At 39.8% G+C, this 20,411-nt stretch overlaps 1 protein-coding gene across 1 annotated transcript; it reads right to left on the bottom strand.

Annotated features, from left to right (window-relative positions):
* Window positions 1–10,298: 10,298 nt before the first annotated feature.
* LOC148200638 (uncharacterized) lies at window positions 10,299–14,537 on the bottom strand. The gene is made up of 4 exons (XM_088113013.1): window positions 12,806–14,537; window positions 12,044–12,358; window positions 11,593–11,953; window positions 10,299–10,989 (listed from the first exon to the last, which is right to left on the bottom strand). The coding sequence occupies exons 1-4, from the start codon at window positions 14,535–14,537 to the stop codon at window positions 10,299–10,301; spliced, it is 3,099 nt and encodes a 1,032-aa protein (XP_087969139.1).
* Between the last annotated feature and the right edge of the window lie 5,874 nt (window positions 14,538–20,411).

Below are 20,411 nucleotides of genomic sequence, written 5' to 3' on the forward strand. Positions count from 1 at the left end.
GATAGGTATCTTCTCTGTCTCCATCTTCATCACCACAAAGTCTGCCAAGAACTGAAGTTTGCCAACACAAACTATAATGTCCTCTGCAATCCCACATGGATCCTTTGAAGATCCATCGGCCATTACTAGATTAACCTTTACAGGTTTCACATTGACATTGCCGATTTGCTCCAATAAAGAGTAAGGTATCAAGTTAACACTTGAACCTAAATCAAGAAGAGCTTTCTTAATCCTTTTCTTCCCTATGATACAAGGGATAGAAAAACTTCCTGGATCTGTTGCTTTAGGAGGGAATGGCTCTTTTTTAACAGTTATACACTCCTTTACCTCATCATCTCTACATCTTTTCTTTGTAGTTGTAGAGATGTTTTCATCAGATTTCGTGTAAACTGTGATTTGTTGTAGAATCTGTTCCCAAGGTGCATCAGTATCCACCATTTTGAATAATTCAGTGAAATCCAGTTGTTTCCCTTGATGTATTGGAAAAGGAAAAGTGCTTTTGCTCTCTATTTCTCTTCTCTCTTCTGTATCTAACTCAACTTTCTCATCATCAACACTCTCTACCACCTTGCACTCTTCTCTGGGGTTAACCTCAGTATTAGCCCCAAAATTTCTATTTGACCTTTCTTCCACCTGCTTGGTGATCTGCCCCATCTGAGTTTCCAAATTTTTGATAGCAGCTTCAGTGCTCTTTTGGGTAGACTCAGTTTTCTGTATGAAATTGTTAAGAATTTCCTCCATCCTCATGGACCTTTCATTAAGCATAGATATCTGCTGCCATAAGGTGGGTTGCTGCTACTGCTTATTAAATTGACCAGCTTGCCCAGTTTGCCCTTGACCAATGCTTGGGTGTGGTTTCCACCCTTGATTATAGTTCCCTTGACGGTATTGATTGGTCATGTAGTTTACATCCTCTACGGCTTCTACTGGAAAGGCACATTGACCATTAATATGGTCACCTCCACACAATTCGCACAACTGGGATTGTACCTGTGCAGCAGTCTTAAACTCTTTGGGTAATTGTGCAAGAGTTTTAGTAAGAGTCTCCAGCTGTTGAGTTAGAATTTTGTTTTGAGCTAGCAAGGCATCATGTGTCTGTAATTGGAGAACTCCTTTTTGTTGCATAGGAGCTCCTCTCTCACTGTGCAGCTCATTATCACTAGTAGCCATGTTTTCTATAATTTCTGTGGCTTCCTCTGGAGTTTTCCATTTAATATTGCCTCCTGCTGAGGCATCAAGCATCATCTTGGTTTGTGAACCAAGCCCTCCAAGGAAAGTTAAGACTACTTCCTGTTCTTCAAAGCCATGCGTGAGCGTTTTTGTTAGCAAACTTTTGTATCTATCCCATGCATGCCCTAGTGATTCTTCCATGCCTTGCCTAAATGAAGAAATCTCTTGCTTGCCTTTTGTCACCTTTGATTGTGGAAAGTACTTGTTTAAAAACTTTGTCACCACTGCTTCCCACTCTGTGAAACTTCCTTCTGGGAAAGAATTCAACCAAAGTTTAGCATTGCCTCCCAATGAGAAAGGAAACAAGCTAAGTTTGATCGCTTCATCTGGCACCCCATTAATCTTCACTGTATTGAAAATCTCATTGAATGTAGTGAGGTGCTCATATGGGATTTCATGAGATAACCCATTGAATTGGTTGCTTTCACCAGTTGGATCAGTGCTGGTTTGACCTCCATATTAGCTGCATTGACTCTAGGTCTAGCTATACTGTTAAAGTGCTGAGGTCCAGCTATATTGGTGTAATCAGCAAGAGTTCTTCTGACATTGTTGTTCTCCATATTTTTTGTGCTATAGTCAGAACCTTGTGGTGATGGTTGCAACAGAGTTTCCGGAGGAGGGAAAAGTTCTCTAGATGTTCGGATTCTTCTCCTCCGTCTACTCTCGTCTAAACCTTCAAGAAGAGGTTCTGCAGTTATCTTGCTCCTAGTTCGAATTGCCTCTTACATACACAAGAACACAAAACCCTAGAATATTTGGTTAGCACAAAAAGATATAGGAGAAGATATAAGATTTGAAATGAGAAGATAAAAACAGAAAACAGAAAAATAAAAATAAAAACAGAAAATAAAATAAAATAAAATAAAATAAAATAAAATATAAACAGAAAAAAAATAAAAACAGAAAAAATAAAAATAGAAAATAAAAACAGAAATTCAAAATTAAAGTCAAAGATAATCAATAATCACACAAATTAACTAGTTAAACCAGAGTCCCTGGCAATGGCGCCAAAAACTTGATGCACAAATTTATGATCACCAAAATATGATGTCACAAACTTGTTTAACAATCGGCAAGTATGACCGAATCGTTTCAAGTAATAAACTCGGTAAGACCAAGTATCGTTCTCCCAAAGGACTCACGGCCTAGTTTAGTTATGTGATTTGTTGATTAGCTAAGACTTAAGACAAAATAATTGGATTTTACTATGCAAAAGACAAAAATAAACATGTATGCATGAGGTTGATCAATGGCTAAAACAAAAGACAAGCAATTTCAATGAAATATATTGATGAATATGTTGTTGGGGGTCAATTTCATCTTATCCACTCTCATATATTTTAGGAATTCAACATTCAAGTCATCATTGTTAATGCCACTCTCTAAATTACCTTTCAAGAAGGCTTCTCCCTAATTACGAGTTCATACGATTCCTAGCATTCCTAATAATTAGTTTTTTTAGCACAGGAGCTTAAGGCAACCAATATACTATTGGGAGAAATTCCCCGGACCTAGACTTCCCCGTACGTTCCCGTATCGACAAAACCAATAATCATGCATTGAATGAATTAAACAAAGCAAGCATTGAGCAAAGAGGAAAAACCCTAACTAATAATGAAAGAAAGTATAAGTCTTAGATTAAGATGCAAGCACAAATTCCATATATGAGAGCTTCAAAAGATTACATTGATTCCCCAACAAACATACAATGTTTAGTTCACCATATTCATGGTGAAGCTAGATGAACAATAATGAAAGAATGAAGGATAAAACCCTAGAAAGGTGAAGAGGTAGCCTGAGCATCCAAGATCCTCCTTCAAAGGGGTGGAAGAGAGAGTGTTTGCTTCGTTTCTGCCAAAGATACAAACCCTAGGACGTCCTAAAGCTTATATACTATTCTAAAATTATAGAAAATTCAGGCCCAAGCCCATAAGTGTGCCGCTCAGCGGTAAAGTGCCGCTCAGCGATAAGTGCGTGAGTAATTTCTTCCCCTCAGCGGCCATTTTGCCCCTCAGCGGTTCCAACGTTTTGAAATGACTTCTCCAAGCTTTTCCACATCAGTAATTCTAATGACTTCTGTTAGTCTTGAAACGTAGCCCCCAAATAACTGGCATTGAAAGAAATTATGAAATGAAAAACCAAAATATGCCCTTCCAGTAATTTATCATAATTATCATTATACCATATAGCTATATTTGCATTGCTGCTCTCACCTAAACAGACCAGAAGTCAATCCAGAGTGTAGACTAGTAATCCATCCATATTAAACCATTTCCCTTTTCAAACTAAACCATCAAAGCATCAAATTTAAGTCTTTTCTTATTCATCATTAAACCTATCAACCACCCTAAATTCTCTAAGAGTTAGCCAGTCAGAAGCTTAAATTGAGACACTTCTTTCCTGCATCACCTCATTGGAAATAACAAGGCTCTTTTCTTTGATCAACACACTTCCCCCATCTAAAAACTTACTCACAAGTGGCTGTCAACATAAAAATGTCAATTAAAGATAGCAAGAGTTCTCTGTAGTAGTTACAATGAATATAACTGTCCAATTTACTCTACAAATGTTGCCAAAATATTTGAACACAAATTCATAATACACTGCACTACATACAGAACAAATTCATTATAGCAATTTTTATTAGGCTCCTTATACCCGAGAAGTGGCCATGAGTATAGTGGAAGACATTTAGAGAATGAAGAAGGAGAAATATGTAGCAATATCAACGTAAGACGCAAAAAAGAAGGTAGATAGAATAGAAAAATATTATAATGAGAAGATTGGAATTCAGCCATGCATATTCTCTCTTCTAATAGAATTCTATATACCATGGTCTAAATCATTCAACATGCTTTATATTTTGGAACTTAAATTTTTCCTCCTTCCCTAGTTTATTGGACCAACAACCATGTGTCCATTTAGTTGAACTCTTCGAGCTCTCTTTTTATATGCTTTTTCCTTTCATTTTCTATGCTTGTTCGCCTTAGAATAGACCCATCTTCACTTTTCCTAACATTAATGTTTTCTCCCTACCAATCACTTTCATTTCTCTGTCACCATTACATATATCTGTTTAATTTCTTGATCAATCACGTGTCAGCAATGTGAAGCAAACAAGTGATTGACTGGCACATGTTGTTACTTATGGAGTTCCCCACAAACATTATCTTCTTTCTTGTGTCTCTGTCCAACAACTTGTTACCATCAAACATGTCACCAATAACAGCATTTTGGGAGGGAAGAAAAAGAATTGATCTTAAATGGGCTTCACCAACTTCAAATTCATATAAATACACCAATAAATGTCATTGGTTAATAATGAATAAACCAATAATAAAATGGGCTGCACCAACCTCTCATCAATGTTTCACTCACACAGCTCCATAATATATATGTATGTAATGGCTGAAACAGTACAAACAATTTGAAAGAAAAGGAGGAGCGGAAAACAGTGACATGTTAGTAAAAAGGGTACACAGTTGGGTACAGGGGATTGACTTAGAGGTTCTTGACTGTTATGAAAAACTTAGGACTCAAAACTACAAATTAAAGTAAAACATCTTCATGAATGAGAACTCAAAACTACTAGCAAAACTGAAACAATTTGATACAAGAAAAAGGTAGAGTTAAGTTAATCATCACTGATGAGTCAATATTTTCTCAATTTCACTTAGCTTATTGTGCTAGATTTAATCAGGGAATTGTGCTTAAAAGTCCGATATTTTTCCGTTTTTGCTAATTGTGCTTAATTTGATCAAAAATTCTTATTTTAATTAATTTGAATTATTTGAGCTAATTATTTGCATTGTTAATTGTAGGAAAATTGTTGGATAATATTTTGGGACTTAAAGAGAAATGCCACATCAATTATATTTTAAGCTAAAATGAGAGGAGGTGTGAATTTCATTTTTGGGGTGCTTCAAATGGAAAGGAAGGGGTTACGAAAAGAAGAAATGCACAAGTGAAGGTTGGCATTCAAACTGCATCACGCTGATTTCATTGGGCTGGAAAGAAGCAAGCACATGCACATGGGAGTGGCGTCCAGCAGCCAGAAGATACCACGGTCCAGCAGAGGTGGTGCTGGAAGAAAAAAAGGGATGCCACAGCCCACACTTGGCAGCGCCCAGCAGCAGCAACGTTGAGGAGAGAATTCCACGCTCCAGCTTCAACAAGGGTCCAGCATCCAAGCAGCTCCCATCCAACTAGCGGTGATAAGGAGAAGATGCTTCTCGGTCCAGTAGCAGGAGCACGCTCATTGGAAGCGATCCAGCAGGAGAATGGGAAGCACAGGGGTGCACACGGCCCAACAGTACAACAGCTTGGGAGGTTCTCATGGCCACAACCAAAGAAAAGATGTCATGATCTGCACGTTCATGGGGAGGCTCATTTCCTTTTGGCTTGAAGAAAGGTGTTGGATCACGGGCTTCATTCACGGTCCAGCACACTCCACACACACGTCCAGAACAGCAGCATTGGAGGCACACGGATGGTGTCCAGCTAGAAGGCAACAGCACATGAGAAGCAGCCACATTTCTTCATTCCCCAGCAGAGAGAAATCCACGCCACACGGCCCACAGGAAAGAGGTCACGCGGTCCAGAAAAAGGAGAGAGCTGCACGGAGAATGTAGGTGGATGAAGAGATAGCAGCACGTGGTGGCAGGAGAGAAGCGGCCCCGAGATTTCTTGCAAACGGGTGGCATCCAGCAATCAACACATCTAGCAGGAGGTGGCCTTCACGGTCCAGCTTGGAAGCAAAGCCCAGCAACCTCCACATCCAACATTTGCGCGTCCAGGAGGTGCACGAAGAAGCCTTCACCACGTCCAATCCAGCAGCATCAAAATTTCTTCATTTTCCAGCAAAGCAACGTGTGTCGAGCAATGGGAGAAGCACGGCCAGTGCAGTAGCAGGCCCACAAGAAGCTCATCCCTTCTTCACGCTCCAGCTTCAACAATGGAAGTATAGGGGGTGCATCCAGCACAGATCCAACAGAGGAGTGTCCAGCAGCTGTGAAGTTGTGTGTGCATGGAGAGAAAGGGTGTGACGGACTGCCCAGCTGGTTCACGTGGCCCAGCAGCAGAGAAAGAATACCACGCATCCAAGGAGAGACACGTCTAGGGGAGCGTGGACAGCAACATGCGACCCACACTTGGTACATCCAGCAAAATCACGCACGTCACGGCCCAAAAAGCAACGTCCAACACCTGGGTTTGGCTTCCAGCGGGACCTCTCGGGTTTTATCCAGCGTGAACGTGCACAAAAACGGGGAGCCAGCCGCCACCCTCACGGAGTCCTTATTTTTGGCTGGAACGTTTTTAATTAGAGAAGAAAAATGTGAATGCTCTCTGCACGTTAGGAAAGGAGCTGGCACGGCCTGGACGGGTTTGGTTTTGCACACCTGGAAGCTCCAGCCGCCACTCTCTCTGATTTTATTTTCCAGCTGCCGGGGATGGCTCTTTGCTCTGCTTTTGAATGTTATTTTGAGGGTTTTTATGCTTATGCTTGAACAAGGTTTTACGTTGGGACAAAGGGATGAATGAAACATCTTGGTTTTTATTCCAGTAGGGAAATGAGTTTTTCTTTTCTTTCTTTAGACAATAGCAACACAATTGTTTTCTTCTTTCTTTTGGATAAGTGTGGATGATGAGCTGAGAGAGAAATGGAGTGGTGAAAAGGTGATTAGATGGAAGTAGCGTTTATTCATTTTAAGGGTTTTGTTAATTTCATTTAGGATGGAGAAAAGGGTTCTGCACGGAGATATTTATTTTTCTTTGAAATTGGAAGCACACATGTTACGGCTAAGAGAAAGCATGGACAACGAGAAGCAATTTCATTTCCTTTCTTTGGAAGCACACGTATTGCTAGAATGAGAAGTATTAGGTGAAAGGGTGTGGTGTCACGGAAAGGGAGGCAACACATGCTGCACTCAATTGCTTTCGAGGAAGAGGTGCACACGGTGGATTACTTGGAAGCATTGTTGTGCACGGGATTTATTGGAGAGTTACGTTCCAGCTAGGAGGGAGAAGCGGTGCAGCAAGGGATTGATCTTTAGAACTGCACGGTGCTTCCAACCCTTGCAATTTAAATTATAGTCACCCTTATGTTTTGGAGGAAGCGATGGAGAGCCGCCAACCTCACTCGCTCTCGGTTGCATTTTCACTTTATTTTACTGTTCACGCTCCTTAGCATTGAATGTTTTATTCCAGTGTTTTCATTCATTTTAATGCTTTTATTTATATTCGGTTGTGTTTAATTTTCAATTTTTTAGTTCAATTGCATTCACAAAAACATTTTCAAAACCCCCCCCACTGCGTGTTTGACCTGAGACTTGAACCAAATTTGGTCCTTGAGAGACGACCTAGGAGTCACTTCCTAGTACTATACTGCATTCTTTTATGCACAACTTTTGTTGGGAGGTGCGACCCTCTCACCAAAATGGCGCCGTTGCCGGGGACCAACGGTTCGGTCTTAGGTTTTTGATGTGTTTGTGTGTGTTGTGTTTTGTCTTGTGTTGTGATGTGATGTGATGTGATGTTCTGTTTTGTGTGTGCGTGTTGCATGTATAAATGTGTTGTGTTTTATTTGTTTCGTGATTTTTAGTATTCTTCTTTTTCCATGTCTACTTATTTTGATTTCGTGAATTCTGCTTGTTTTGCTAGTGCCTCTGATTATGATTCTCCTTCTGCATGTTACTCTGATTGTAATTCATATTCTGCTGATTTCTATGTTGAGAACAATATGACTCATCCTCTAATTTCTGAGAGTGCTCTTTGTGAGCCGGTTTCACTTAAGGAGGATGATCTTCATTGCGATCTCACCCCTGGACTGATACATTTGCTGCCTAAGTTTCATGGTTTTGCAGGAGAATGCCCACACAGACATTTGGAGGAGCTCCACATCATGTGCTCTTCAATGAAGCCTCCAGATGTCCCTCTTGATTACATTTTCTTGAGCGCATTTCCGCATTCATTACAAGGAGCAGCTAAGGATTGGAAAGACTCTCTTCCTCTAAGATCCGTTACCGATTGGGGATATCTTGAGCATCAGTTTCTGAGCAAATTTTCCCCTGTGCAATATGTTTACAGCAACGGTCTTGGATGGAATGACTCTACCTTGGAATGGTATAATGCTCCACAGCATCATTATCAAGAACCACCATTCCAGAGTACTTGTATGCCTCCACCAGTCCAGCAATACCAAAGTCAGCAATATGATGCTCCTGCCCAAATAGCTCCTCAGCCTTCTACTTCTGAGCCTACATTGCAGGAGTTGTTGGAGCAGATGACCATGCAGAACCTTCAGTTTCAGCAAGAGAAGATGCAGTTCCAGCAAGAAATAGGAGCTGCCATTCAGAGTATGAATGACCAGATAGGGCAGATGGCCACACAACTTAATCAGGAACAATTTCAAGATGTCAGTGCCATCGACATAGGAGATGAGGAACAGAGTCATGAGCTTACTATTGTGCCATCTACTTTCCCATTATCCTATGTCCCTACTCTTGCACCTGAGGAGAGTGATGAGTGTTTTGAGGAGCAGGCAGAGATAAGCAGTAACCCTGAACCAGGTAGACCACCTTCATCTTCCCACACTTTGGCAATCTTCAAGGAAGAGGAGGTAAGCATACCTCAATTTGATTATGTTGATGATTATGTTGTTGAGAGGTATGCTGATGATTGTATTGTTGTTGAGTCTGATTTTAATTTTCCCTCTATGCATGATGAGAACCAATTTTTGATATCACATCCGAATATTTATTCTCCATGCACTGAACATGAATCTGAATCTGTGGTTGATATTGTTTCTGAATTTGAAATTGATTCATGTTCTGCGAGTTTATCTATTGTTCAGCCTGTTACACTGGGATTGGGTGTTATACCCCTGTGTATCAATTCTTTGGAACCACAATGTACTAACCATGCTGCAGGAGGTACATATGAATTTGACCAACATGCACCCCCAGTGGAAGACAAGGGTGCTTACATACACAATAGTTTGAAGATCAGCAGGCACCTGTTGAACCTGCTCATCAACAATCACTGCATAGATCCAGCTGTGGAAGACATTTCCCTGCTTGATCAAATATGGAGGATGAAGCAATTTTTCCTCAAAACTTCCTGGCTGGATCCATTGGTGGAAGACATCTCCCTACAAGTCCAAAATTGGCAACTGCCACCATGATCAGGGGAGTTTTCTTTCTCTCTTCTCCCCCTTTCCGTACTTTTATTGCACTTGTACATGATTTGTTCACTGTTCTGATTTCTGATCTTATTGTTTGTGACACATTGAGGACACTGTGTAGTTTAAGTGTGGTCTATTGGGGGAGATTTTTATTTTTCTTTGTTAGTTTTTGTTTTTCGTGTTAAATTTTTTTTTTCTTTTCTAAGTAGTTTTGTTTTATCTTGTATACAATTTTGCATGATTCTCTTCATTTCTCGACTGTGTTAAAGTTGTAGACTCGTCTTTCACTTCACTTGATTGATACTTATTGGTTTGAAATCCCTTGCTTTTCCTTACTTGGTGATGACTGATGCAGAGTAGCTGATCTACTGATCCGAGAGATCTGATTCAACGGAGCCATGCTGAACTTCGAGAATTGCACCTCGAGCTTCAGCTGAGAATAATTCTCGGTAGCTCCAGCGGAGGTCTGGAAGAGATGTTAATGGCAGCGGAGGAAGTGTATGGTGAGTTTAGTGAAACTGGATGATATGCTCAGTGAATGACTACAACTCAGACAGCCGTCCATACAAGGAAGGAAGTTGCAGGGAAGGTTTAAGCAAGTAATGACTTTCGGAGGGAGAATTGGCAGCAGCAAATCTCAACAGAATTTCATTTATCCAAAAGTGACTTTACAAGTGTAGCAACCATGAATTTATATGTGATCCATGGAGCTGTAGCTATGATGGAAAGCGTGACCCATGTGCAAAAGGTGAAAGAAATATGAAAAACGTGCTAAAAGCTAAAGCAACACGTGAATTGGTGGAATTGAAGGACGGAAGTGCTGCCGTGGTGTGTTTAGTAAGGCCTGGTGGTGCAGCTAGCAACTTTGACCATCAACTGGACAGTTTTACCCTTCTCTTGTTGTCTTCAAATTCCACTTAAATTGAAGGAAAAGAACGCGTCCTGTTGTGTCCATATCTTCAAGCTCTTCTTGAATTCTTCTAGCCATACTTCTAGTAATGGGTCCATGCCCTAAGTCATCATCTCCTTCCCCTTGAAGAGGATTTGTCCTCAAATCTAAATCATCATCTGTATCAACTCCTGCAAAAGGACGAAGATCAGTAACATTAAAAGTAGAATGGACACCATATTCTGATGGAAGGTCTAACTGATAAGCATTATTGTTGACCTTCTTAAGGATTTTAAAAGGACCATCCCCTCGAGGACTTAATTTGGACTTCCTTTGAATAGGAAATCTTTCCTTTCGAAGGTGAAGCCAAACCAAGTCACCTTCATTGAAAATGACTTCCTTTTTACCCTTATTATGATACTTAGCATATCTCTCACTTTGTAGTTGTATTTGATTACTAATCCTCTCATGAAAATTTTTAATGAATTTGGATTTAGATATTCCCTCTTGATGAACAAACTCATGTGAAGAAGGTAAGGGAATCAAATCCATAGGTGTGAGAGGATTAAAACCGTATACAGCTTCAAAGGGAGATATTTTAGTAGTTCGATGAACTACCCTATTATAAGCAAACTCCACATGTGGAAGATACTCATCCCAAGATTTGTGGTTACCCTTGAGGACTACTCTTAATAGAGTGGATAGAGATCTATTTACTACTTCAGTTTGACCATCTGTTTGAGGATGGCAAGTAGTAGAAAAAGACAGCTTAGTCCCTAATCGAGACCATAAGGTTCTCCAAAAGTGACTAAGAAATTTTGAATCTCTATCAGAAATGATGACTCTAGGTAGTCCATGAAGTCTAACCACATCTCGAAAGAATAACCTAGCCACATTACTTGCATCATCTATCTTGTGGCATGGTATAAAATGAGCCATTTTGCTAAAACGATCCACAACCACAAAAATAAAATCAAAACCCCTTGCTGTTTTGGGTAGTCCTAAGACAAAATCCATGCTAATATCTTCCCAAGGAGTTGAAGCAATGGGTAAGGGAGTGTAAAGACCATGAGGCATTGCTCTAGATTTGGATGTTAAACAAGTAATGCACTTGAAACAATGCCTTTGGACTTCTCTCCTCATGTGGGGCCAAAAGAATTTCTCTTTTAGCATGCTTAAGGTTTTATCAACCCCAAAATGCCCCATCAACCCTCCCTCATGCATTTCTTTGACAAGAAGTTTTCTTTGTGAGCCTTGGGGTATACAAATTTTGCCTTCTTTGAAAAGATACCCATCTCTCACATAGAATCCTCCTTGTGGCTTTTGCAAACATTCCTCATATAAGGTGGCAAAGTCACTATCCTGAGTATACAATTCTTTTATGTTATCAAACCCAAGAATTTGAGCTCCTAAAGTGGCTAGTAAGATATTTCTTCTTGACAAAGCATCTGCCACTATATTAGCCTTCCCTTTCTTGTATTTGATAACATAAGTGAACTGTTCAATGAATTCCAACCACCTAGCATGTCTCTTTTGCAACTTGTGTTGGCTCTTCAGATATTTTAGTGATTCATGATCACTATGAATAATAAACTCCTTGGAAACAAGATAATGTTCCCAAGTTTGAAGAGCCCTCACAAGAGCATAGAGCTCTTTATCATAGGTGGGGTAATTACAAGAAGCACCATGAAGTTTTTCACTAAAATAAGCAATTGGGTGTCCTTCTTGTAATAACACAGCACCTATTCCGTGTCCAGAAGCATCACATTCTAACTCAAAAGTTTTGGCAAAATTTGGAAGAGCTTGAATGGGAGCTTGAGTGAGCTTCTCTTTAAGTAGCTCAAAAGCCTTTTGTTGTTTGTCTTCCCAAATGAATGTAACATCCTTTTTCACCAACTCATTGAGAGGTGAAGCTAGACTAGAGAAGTTAGGCACAAATCTTCTGTAAAAGCTGGCCAATCCATGAAAACTCCTAACTTCTCCTACATTCTTTGGGATGGGCCACTCTTGGATAGCCTTTACTTTCTCAGGGTCAACATGGACCCCACTTTTATTGACTACAAAACCAAGAAAGATGACACTATCAACACAAAAGGTGCATTTGTCAAGATTTGCAAACAATTTATTGGTTCTAAGAATTATTAGAACAGCTTTCAAATGTTTTTCATGATTTTGCAAATCTTGACTATATACCAATATGTCATCAAAATAAACAACTACAAACTTCCCAATGCAATCCCTTAAAACATGATTCATAAGTCTCATGAATGTACTTGGGGCATTTGTAAGACCAAAAGGCATTACTAGCCACTCATATAACCCAAACTTAGTCTTAAAAGCAGTTTTCCACTCATCACCTTCTTTGATTCGAATTTGGTGATATCCGCTCTTAAGATCTATTTTGGAGAAAATTTGAGCCCCATGTAATTCATCCAACATATCATCAAGTCTAGGGATGGGATGTCTATATTTTATTGTGATGTTGTTGATAGCCCTACAATCACAACACATGCGCCACTTCCCATCCTTTTTGGGTACCAACAACACCGGTACAGCACAGGGGCTTAGGCTCTTTTGAACCAAACCCTTATCTAGTAATTCTTGGACTTGTGACTCAATCTCTTTGGTTTCTTGGGGATTAGTCCTATAGGCAGGCCTATTAGGAAGAGTTGCCCCTGGAAGGAAGTCAATTTGATGTTCTATTCCTCTTAATGGTGGAAGCCCATTTGGAATTTCTTTGGGAAATAGATCATCAAATTCCTTCAAAAGTTTTTGTATTGAAAGAGAAAGAGTAGTAGTCTGAGACTCACTAGATGTGCAAGTGAGTGTTCCTTGGCAAAGAAGAAGGTATGAAGGTTGCTCAACTTGAAGTGTGTTGTTTAAAGTCTTTTTATTTAAAAGTACTTCATGTTGAGTGACCTTGTGGGAAGGAACACTGGACTCTATCACCTCTTTTTCTCCACTCTTTTGTTTTGGAATTTTTTTCTTTTTCTGTTTCTTTTCCTGATCCCTAGCGGACTTCATTTGTGCTTGATCTTGTGCCACTTGGGTAGGTGTCAAAGGTTGAAGCACAAATTTCTTGTCTTGTTTGTGCACAGTTATGGTATTGGTAAGACCATGGTGTATAGTGTTATGATCAAATTGCCATGGTCTTCCCAATAGCACATGGCAAGCTTCCATGGGAACTACATCACAAATAACTTCATCTTTGAAGTTCCCTATGGATAGAGCCACTTTAACTTGATTCTTGACTGTAATGTCCCCATCTTCATTTAGCCAATGAAGTCTATAAGGTTTGGGATGGGGTATTACAGCAAGATTCAGCTTTTCAACTAGTCTGGTGCTACAACAGTTGCAGCAAGACCCACTATCAATAATGAGAGAACAATAGTTTTCTTGAATTTTACACCTTGTATGAAAAATGTTCTCTCTTTGTGATAGTTGTTCCAGACTTGGTTGACTGCTAAGCACCCTTCTCACCATGAGAAGTTGACAATCATCCGCAAATACTTCCTCTTCTTTTTCCGTATCACTCTCACTATCACTGGTGGGGGATTCACTTTCACTGCTATAGATGTCCTTTCCTTTTAAAAGAATGGTTCTTTTAGTAGGACATTGAGCAGCTATATGACCCCTACCTAAACACTTGAAACACTTTATGTCACTTGTGCGAGTGTGTGAAGAGGATTCTTTGTTTGGTTTCTCAACTATTTTGGCTAGAGGTTTGAGGGGTTCTTTTGCTTTAGTAAATTTCTGATCAAAGGGAGACTGAAATCTTTTGGCAGAAATTTTCCGCTGATTTTGTTGTTCTACCTTTATACACATTTGAACAAGTTCATTCAAATCTCTATAAGGTAGAAGTTCAACTTTATCCCTTATTTCCAAATTTAACCCACTCAAAAACCTAGCTAAAGTAGTTTCCTCTGCCTCTGTGATCCCTGCTCTCATTATGTATAGCTCCATTTGTTGTCTATAGCCTTCAACAGACATAGACTTTTGTTGTAACCTTTGGAGCTTATCCATGAGTTCCCTTTTATAGTAAGAGGGAATGTGCCTTTTCTTGAGAGCAGTTGTGAGTTCATTCCAATATTTAATGGGAGGAAGTTGTTGTCTCAGTCTCTCTTTGACTAGAGCAGTCCACCAATACATTGCATACCCTTGAAAACTAAGGGTAGCTAGAGAGACTTTCCTTTCCTCCGACACTTGTTGACAAGCAAATATTTGCTCTACTTTCATTTCCCAGTCAAGGTAAGCCTCAATGTTATCTTTCCCATGAAAATGAGGCAATACCACATTGACTTCCTTAGGAGGAGGAGGAAAAGTTTCATAGTCACGCCTATGCCTTCTTGATGAAGAAGGATAGTAATCTCCTACTCTTAAGTTTTCTTGCTCACCTTGGGATTCTCCACTCATGCTTCTCTCCCTATATTGAACTTGTTCATCTCTTAGCATTTTCAACTCATTAGTAACCATGGCATTGTGCAATTCTCTTTGAATCTTTTCTTGCCCTATTTTCCTTTCAATTTCTTTGAGTTGATTGACAAGAGTTTGAAAACAAAATTGTTCTTTAGGCTCCTCATTAATTCTAGGGGAGTGTCTTCCAGACATTTTATGAACTTAAAAATTTTCTTGAAGTAAAGACTAAGAGAGTTCACTTGAGGACAATATTCCAGGTAAGAGAGGTGGACCTTGTAGGTCACTTAAGTACCAAGTCTTGCCTTGCCAAATATGTCCTTAGTTACTTACTAGAAGTCTTTAAATCAAAATCACTTCTAAATTCACTAAATATATAGAGACACAAACAAACACAAAGAAAGAAAACCTTAGACTCTAATGTCGGACTCTAAGACTTCCTAGGCGAAACTTGCAAAATAAAAAGAAATTAAAGGTGAGGTCTCCTAGGTGAGGCTTAGAAATTTTGGAATCTAAGACACACTCACCGTCTACCAATTTTAAAGTGATGAGACTTTAAGTCAAGTTAGCAACTGAGGGAAGAACACTTATGAGCTCTTCCACTTCACTTGCTTGAAATGGCCAACTTACAAAAAAATGGAAAAGAAAAACAAAAGCAATACAATGGAAACAACAAAATTTGGTGGAACAAGAATGTAGTTTAATGTGGCAGCTTTGGTTGCTCTCAAACAAGTAATGAATCAGACTAGATTCATGCAATTCTCTCAGCTGCAAAGTGACTCTCTCCTAAGCTGGAACCGTGAAGAAAATCTGCTGTGAAATTGCTGTGAATTCTGCTGTGAATTTGTTGCAGCAGCCACACCACTCTACCACTCCGTCAGCTTTACTATGTTGGCTTGTCTAACCATTCTCCTTTCTTCCTTTGATGCCTCCTTGTATGTATAGAGTCTAAGTTGTATCACACCTACACAGCAGTCCAGTTCAGAACTTACAGTTTCTCCTCATACTGCCAGTAATTACCAAAATATTGACACCAACACAGAACCTTTTATCAAACAGGTTATGTGCAAGAATTCCAAAAATTTTAAAATCAATGAATTAAGCAGGTGGTAATCACGGTGGCACTTCAAATGGATCCTAAGAATAGTTCTAGAATAGATTGGACACACAGTAATGACAATCAGCTAACAATTGGATCAAAAAAACATTATCCGGCATATGTCACAAACTGTTTGTGAATTTGCCTCAAAGAACAGTCAGCAATTATGCAGAAATGACAAAAAAATGTTGTTTCAACAGTTCACACTATTGGATGCATTGGTCCTTTCAGCTTTTTACTTTGCTTTTCTGATATTTTGGATTTTGTGTATCAGCTGTATGTTATGAAACCAAGCTTCTACTACATCCAAATGTATTAACTAATCAAACACATTTTCTATGATAATTCCACCAAGTTACTGCACTGCTACTGTTTTAAAACAGACTTTTGACCCAAAAATTGAACTAGTCACATATCCTTTTTGCACAGAACAGCTACTGCCAAAATTCACTTCATTCAATCATGTTTAAATGATTAAAACAAACTTGTTGAACCACAATTTGATTCAAAATTCTTTATATGTCCAAAATTGAAAGTAGCAGTTCTGATGCAAGCAATTTGAAGTAACTGTGCTAGTTAAATTTTGCAGCTAGCAATGAATCAGCTCAAACAGCACAAAAGTACACTTAAGACAGTCAAAGAAATTTGCTCAAAATGGCAGGATGTGATTTAGATGGCTGGACATAATCTAAAACATTCAGCCACTGGACACGCAGAAAAAAAACTGACTAAGCCAATTGCAGCTCGGTTAACTGCCAATATTAACACCACATGACTTTGCATAAACATTCCATGTTTAAAATCAGATGTCTATGGCTAGTTTCCATGTAAACAACACAATACTTATGCAGGAACTAGTCTCATAGCAGTTGCAGCCAATGAAACAGTCATTTCAGATTTTTTTCAAAATTGATGCAGAATTTTCTGTATTGATATACTGGACTCTCCAAACATTGTTACCAATTCATGCACATGAGCTCATTATCTCAATTGTCATTGCTCATATATTATGCATAAGAATCATGAATCTTACAAAATTTCCAGTACAGATGCAGATTACATGGTATTTAACCAGAATTTTTGACAAAATCGGGATTGCACATAACATATGACATAACAGAATGGATGTTCAAATTAAAATGACTCAAACAAAAATTTCAACCGATTAAAATGAAAAGACTGAATCAATAAAGCAATAGCACGGTTCAAGATTCAACAATCCTAAAGATATGAAAAATTTCCAATGACATAGTAACAGAAACAGCAGAGACAGTGAAGGAATGGTGATGACAGAATTTGAATTATAGAATGAAGACTTATCTCACGGATCCAGTAACCTTGCTCTGAATACCACTTGATGACTGATGCAGAGTAGCTGATCTACTGATCCGAGAGATCTGATTCAACGGAGCCATGCTGAACTTCGAGAATTGCACCTCGAGCTTCAGCTGAGAATAATTCTCGGTAGCTCCAGCGGAGGTCTGGAAGAGATGTTAATGGCAGCGGAGGAAGTGTATGGTGAGTTTAGTGAAACTGGATGATATGCTCAGTGAATGACTACAACTCAGACAGCCGTCCATACAAGGAAGGAAGTTGCAGGGAAGGTTTAAGCAAGTAATGACTTTCGGAGGGAGAATTGGCAGCAGCAAATCTCAACAGAATTTCATTTATCCAAAAGTGACTTTACAAGTGTAGCAACCATGAATTTATATGTGATCCATGGAGCTGTAGCTATGATGGAAAGCGTGACCCATGTGCAAAAGGTGAAAGAAATATGAAAAACGTGCTAAAAGCTAAAGCAACACGTGAATTGGTGGAATTGAAGGACGGAAGTGCTGCCGTGGTGTGTTTAGTAAGGCCTGGTGGTGCAGCTAGCAACTTTGACCATCAACTGGACAGTTTTACCCTTCTCTTGTTGTCTTCAAATTCCACTTAAATTGAAGGAAAAGAACGCGTCCTGTTGTGTCCATATCTTCAAGCTCTTCTTGAATTCTTCTAGCCATACTTCTAGTAATGGGTCCATGCCCTAAGTCATCACTTGGGAAGATGATTATGATGTTTGAGAGGTTGATTTGATTGTGACAATTACCCTGTGTGAGAATTTGAGCCACTTGATATTCTTTCTTGTGTGTGATATGTCTCTTGATTGCTTGCACATATGTCTTGGCTTGACTCTTTTTGATGATTCTTGATTGATACGCATGTTTGAAAGTGATAAAGGCATTTTGTTGTTGAGCCTCTAGAGCCAGATGAGCCTACCTGTTTTGATCCATTGATAACCCTTTTGAGCCTATGCTTTTCCCCATTTCTTTGTTTTGAAGCTCATACACTAGCCCTAAGTGAAAAACCATTATTACCTTAGCCTTAGGGAATTTTGGAGCTTTGGAATTATTTTGGGAATAAGTGTGGTCTCCTGGGAGTTTCATATGAGTTGGCTAATTGGTTCCTCTTGTTGTTTTGTTTTGTAAATCTTGTCTTTTACAGTTTTGTTTTGAAAAGAGAGAAAAGAAAAGAGACAGGATGGAAAAAAAAAAATATATATATATATATATAAAAAAAAATGAAATTTTTTTTTTTGTGAATATTGGAGGCAAGAAGATGATTGAATTAGAGGTTTGGGTGTGATTTGACTGTGTTTACACTTGTTCCCCATTGCTCCTCTATTTCTTTTGGTTTATAGCTTCTCATCCATATGTATCCTCCCTTGTCCTTGGCCCCGTTTCACCCACAAAAGACCTTTTGATTTAAACATGCATATGTTTTGAGTGTTGATATTAGAGTCTTGCCAAGTATGTTGTTGTTTGCTTTCTTGAGTGCATTGAGTTGAAATTCTTTACCTTATACACTTGAGAGAAACACTGATAGTGCATCTGTGAGGTTTTGTTACTTTTGATTCACCTCTTGAGCTGATTAATTATTTTACCATGTTTTGAATTGCTTGGACGATTTCATAAGTATCTGGATTCCTTGAGTCGGTGTTGGATATTGTCTACATCTTTTCTTTGTCTAGATTCCTTGAGGACCGTGTAAATTCTGTTTGTTTCCTTGCAAGTCTTTGTTTTCTGTGTGCTGAGTTTATGTCACTTTCCTGATGTCCTTTGAACTATTCCTTGATTTGCGTCTTGATTTTGCCCAGGAGTGCAAAAGACTAAGTGTGGTCTATTTTGATGAGTCAATATTTTCTCAATTTCACTTAGCTTATTGTGCTAGATTTAATCAGGGAATTGTGCTTAAAAGTCCGGTATTTTTCCGTTTTTGCTAATTGTGCTTAATTTGATCAAAAATTCTTATTTTAATTAATTTGAATTATTTGAGCTAATTATTTGCATTGTTAATTGTAGGAAAATTGTTGGATAATATTTTGGGACTTAAAGAGAAATGCCACATCAATTATATTTTAAGCTAAAATGAGAGGAGGTGTGAATTTCATTTTTGGGGTGCTTCAAATGGAAAGGAAGGGGTTACGAAAACAAGAAATGCACAAGTGAAGGTTGGCATTCAAACTGCATCACGCTGATTTCATTGGGCTGGAAAGAAGCAAGCACATGCACATGGGAGTGGCGTCTAGCAGCCAGAAGATACCACGGTCCAGCAGAGGTGGTGCTGGAAGAAAAAAAGGGATGCCACAGCCCACACTTGGCAGCGCCCAGCAGCAGCCACGTTGAGGAGAGAATTCCACGCTCTAGCTTCAACAAGGGTCCAGCATCCAAGCAGCTCCCATCCAGCTAGCGGTGATTAGGAGAAGATGCTTCTCGGTCCAGTAGCAGGAGCACGCTCATTGGAAGAGATCCAGCAGGAGAATGGGAAGCACAGGGGTGCACACGGCCCAACAGTACAACAGCTTGGGAGGTTCTCATGGCCACAACCAAAGAAAAGATGTCATGATCTGCACGTTCATGGGGAGGCTCATTTCCTTTTGGCTTGAAGAAAGGTGTTGGATCACGGGCTTCATTCACGGTCCAGCACACTCCACACACACGTCCAGAACAGCAGCATTGGAGGCACACGGATGGTGTCCAGCTAGAAGGCAACAGCACATGAGAAGCAGCCACGTTTCTTCATTCCCCAGCAGAGAGAAATCCACGCCACACGGCCCACAGGAAAGAGGTCACGCGGTCCAGAAAAAGGAGAGAGCTGCACGGAGAATGTAGGTGGATGAAGAGATAGCAGCACGTGGTGGCAGGAGAGAAGCGGCCCCGAGATTTCTTGCAAACGGGTGGCATCCAGCAATCAACACATCTAGCAGGAGGTGGCCTTCACGGTCCAGCTTGGAAGCAAAGCCCAGCAACCTCCACATCCAACATTTGCGCGTCCAGGAGGTGCACGAAGAAGCCTTCACCACGTCCAATCCAGCAGCATCAAAATTTCTTCATTTTCCAGCAAAGCAACGTGTGTCGAGCAATGGGAGAAGCACGGCCAGTGCAGTAGCAGGCCCACAAGAAGCTCATCCCTTCTTCACGCTCCAGCTTCAACAATGGAAGCATAGGGGGTGCATCCAGCACAGATCCAACAGAGGAGTGTCCAGCAGCTGTGAAGTTGTGTGTGCATGGAGAGAAAGGGTGTGACGGACTGCCCAGCTGGTTCACGTGGCCCAGCAG

This window comes from Vigna umbellata, chromosome 4 (genome assembly GCF_029865625.1).
Source record: "Vigna umbellata cultivar VRB3 chromosome 4, Vumbellata_1.0, whole genome shotgun sequence".
NCBI lineage: Eukaryota > Viridiplantae > Streptophyta > Magnoliopsida > Fabales > Fabaceae > Vigna > Vigna umbellata.

What these genes read in the sequence shown, in the direction of transcription:
- LOC148200638 (XM_088113013.1), bottom strand. Translation starts at nt 14,537, where the DNA reads ATGAAAGTAGAGCAAATATTTGCTTGTCAACAAGTGTCGGAGGAAAGG. An exon ending in TGGGAAGTGGCGCATGTGTT is followed by an intron (nt 12,359 to 12,805) that starts GTGATTGTAGGG and finishes TTGGTTTTGTAG; the next exon opens with TCAATAAAAGTGGGGTCCAT. An exon ending in GGATTCTATGTGAGAGATGG is followed by an intron (nt 10,990 to 11,592) that starts GTATCTTTTCAA and finishes CACTCTATTAAG; the next exon opens with AGTAGTCCTCAAGGGTAACC.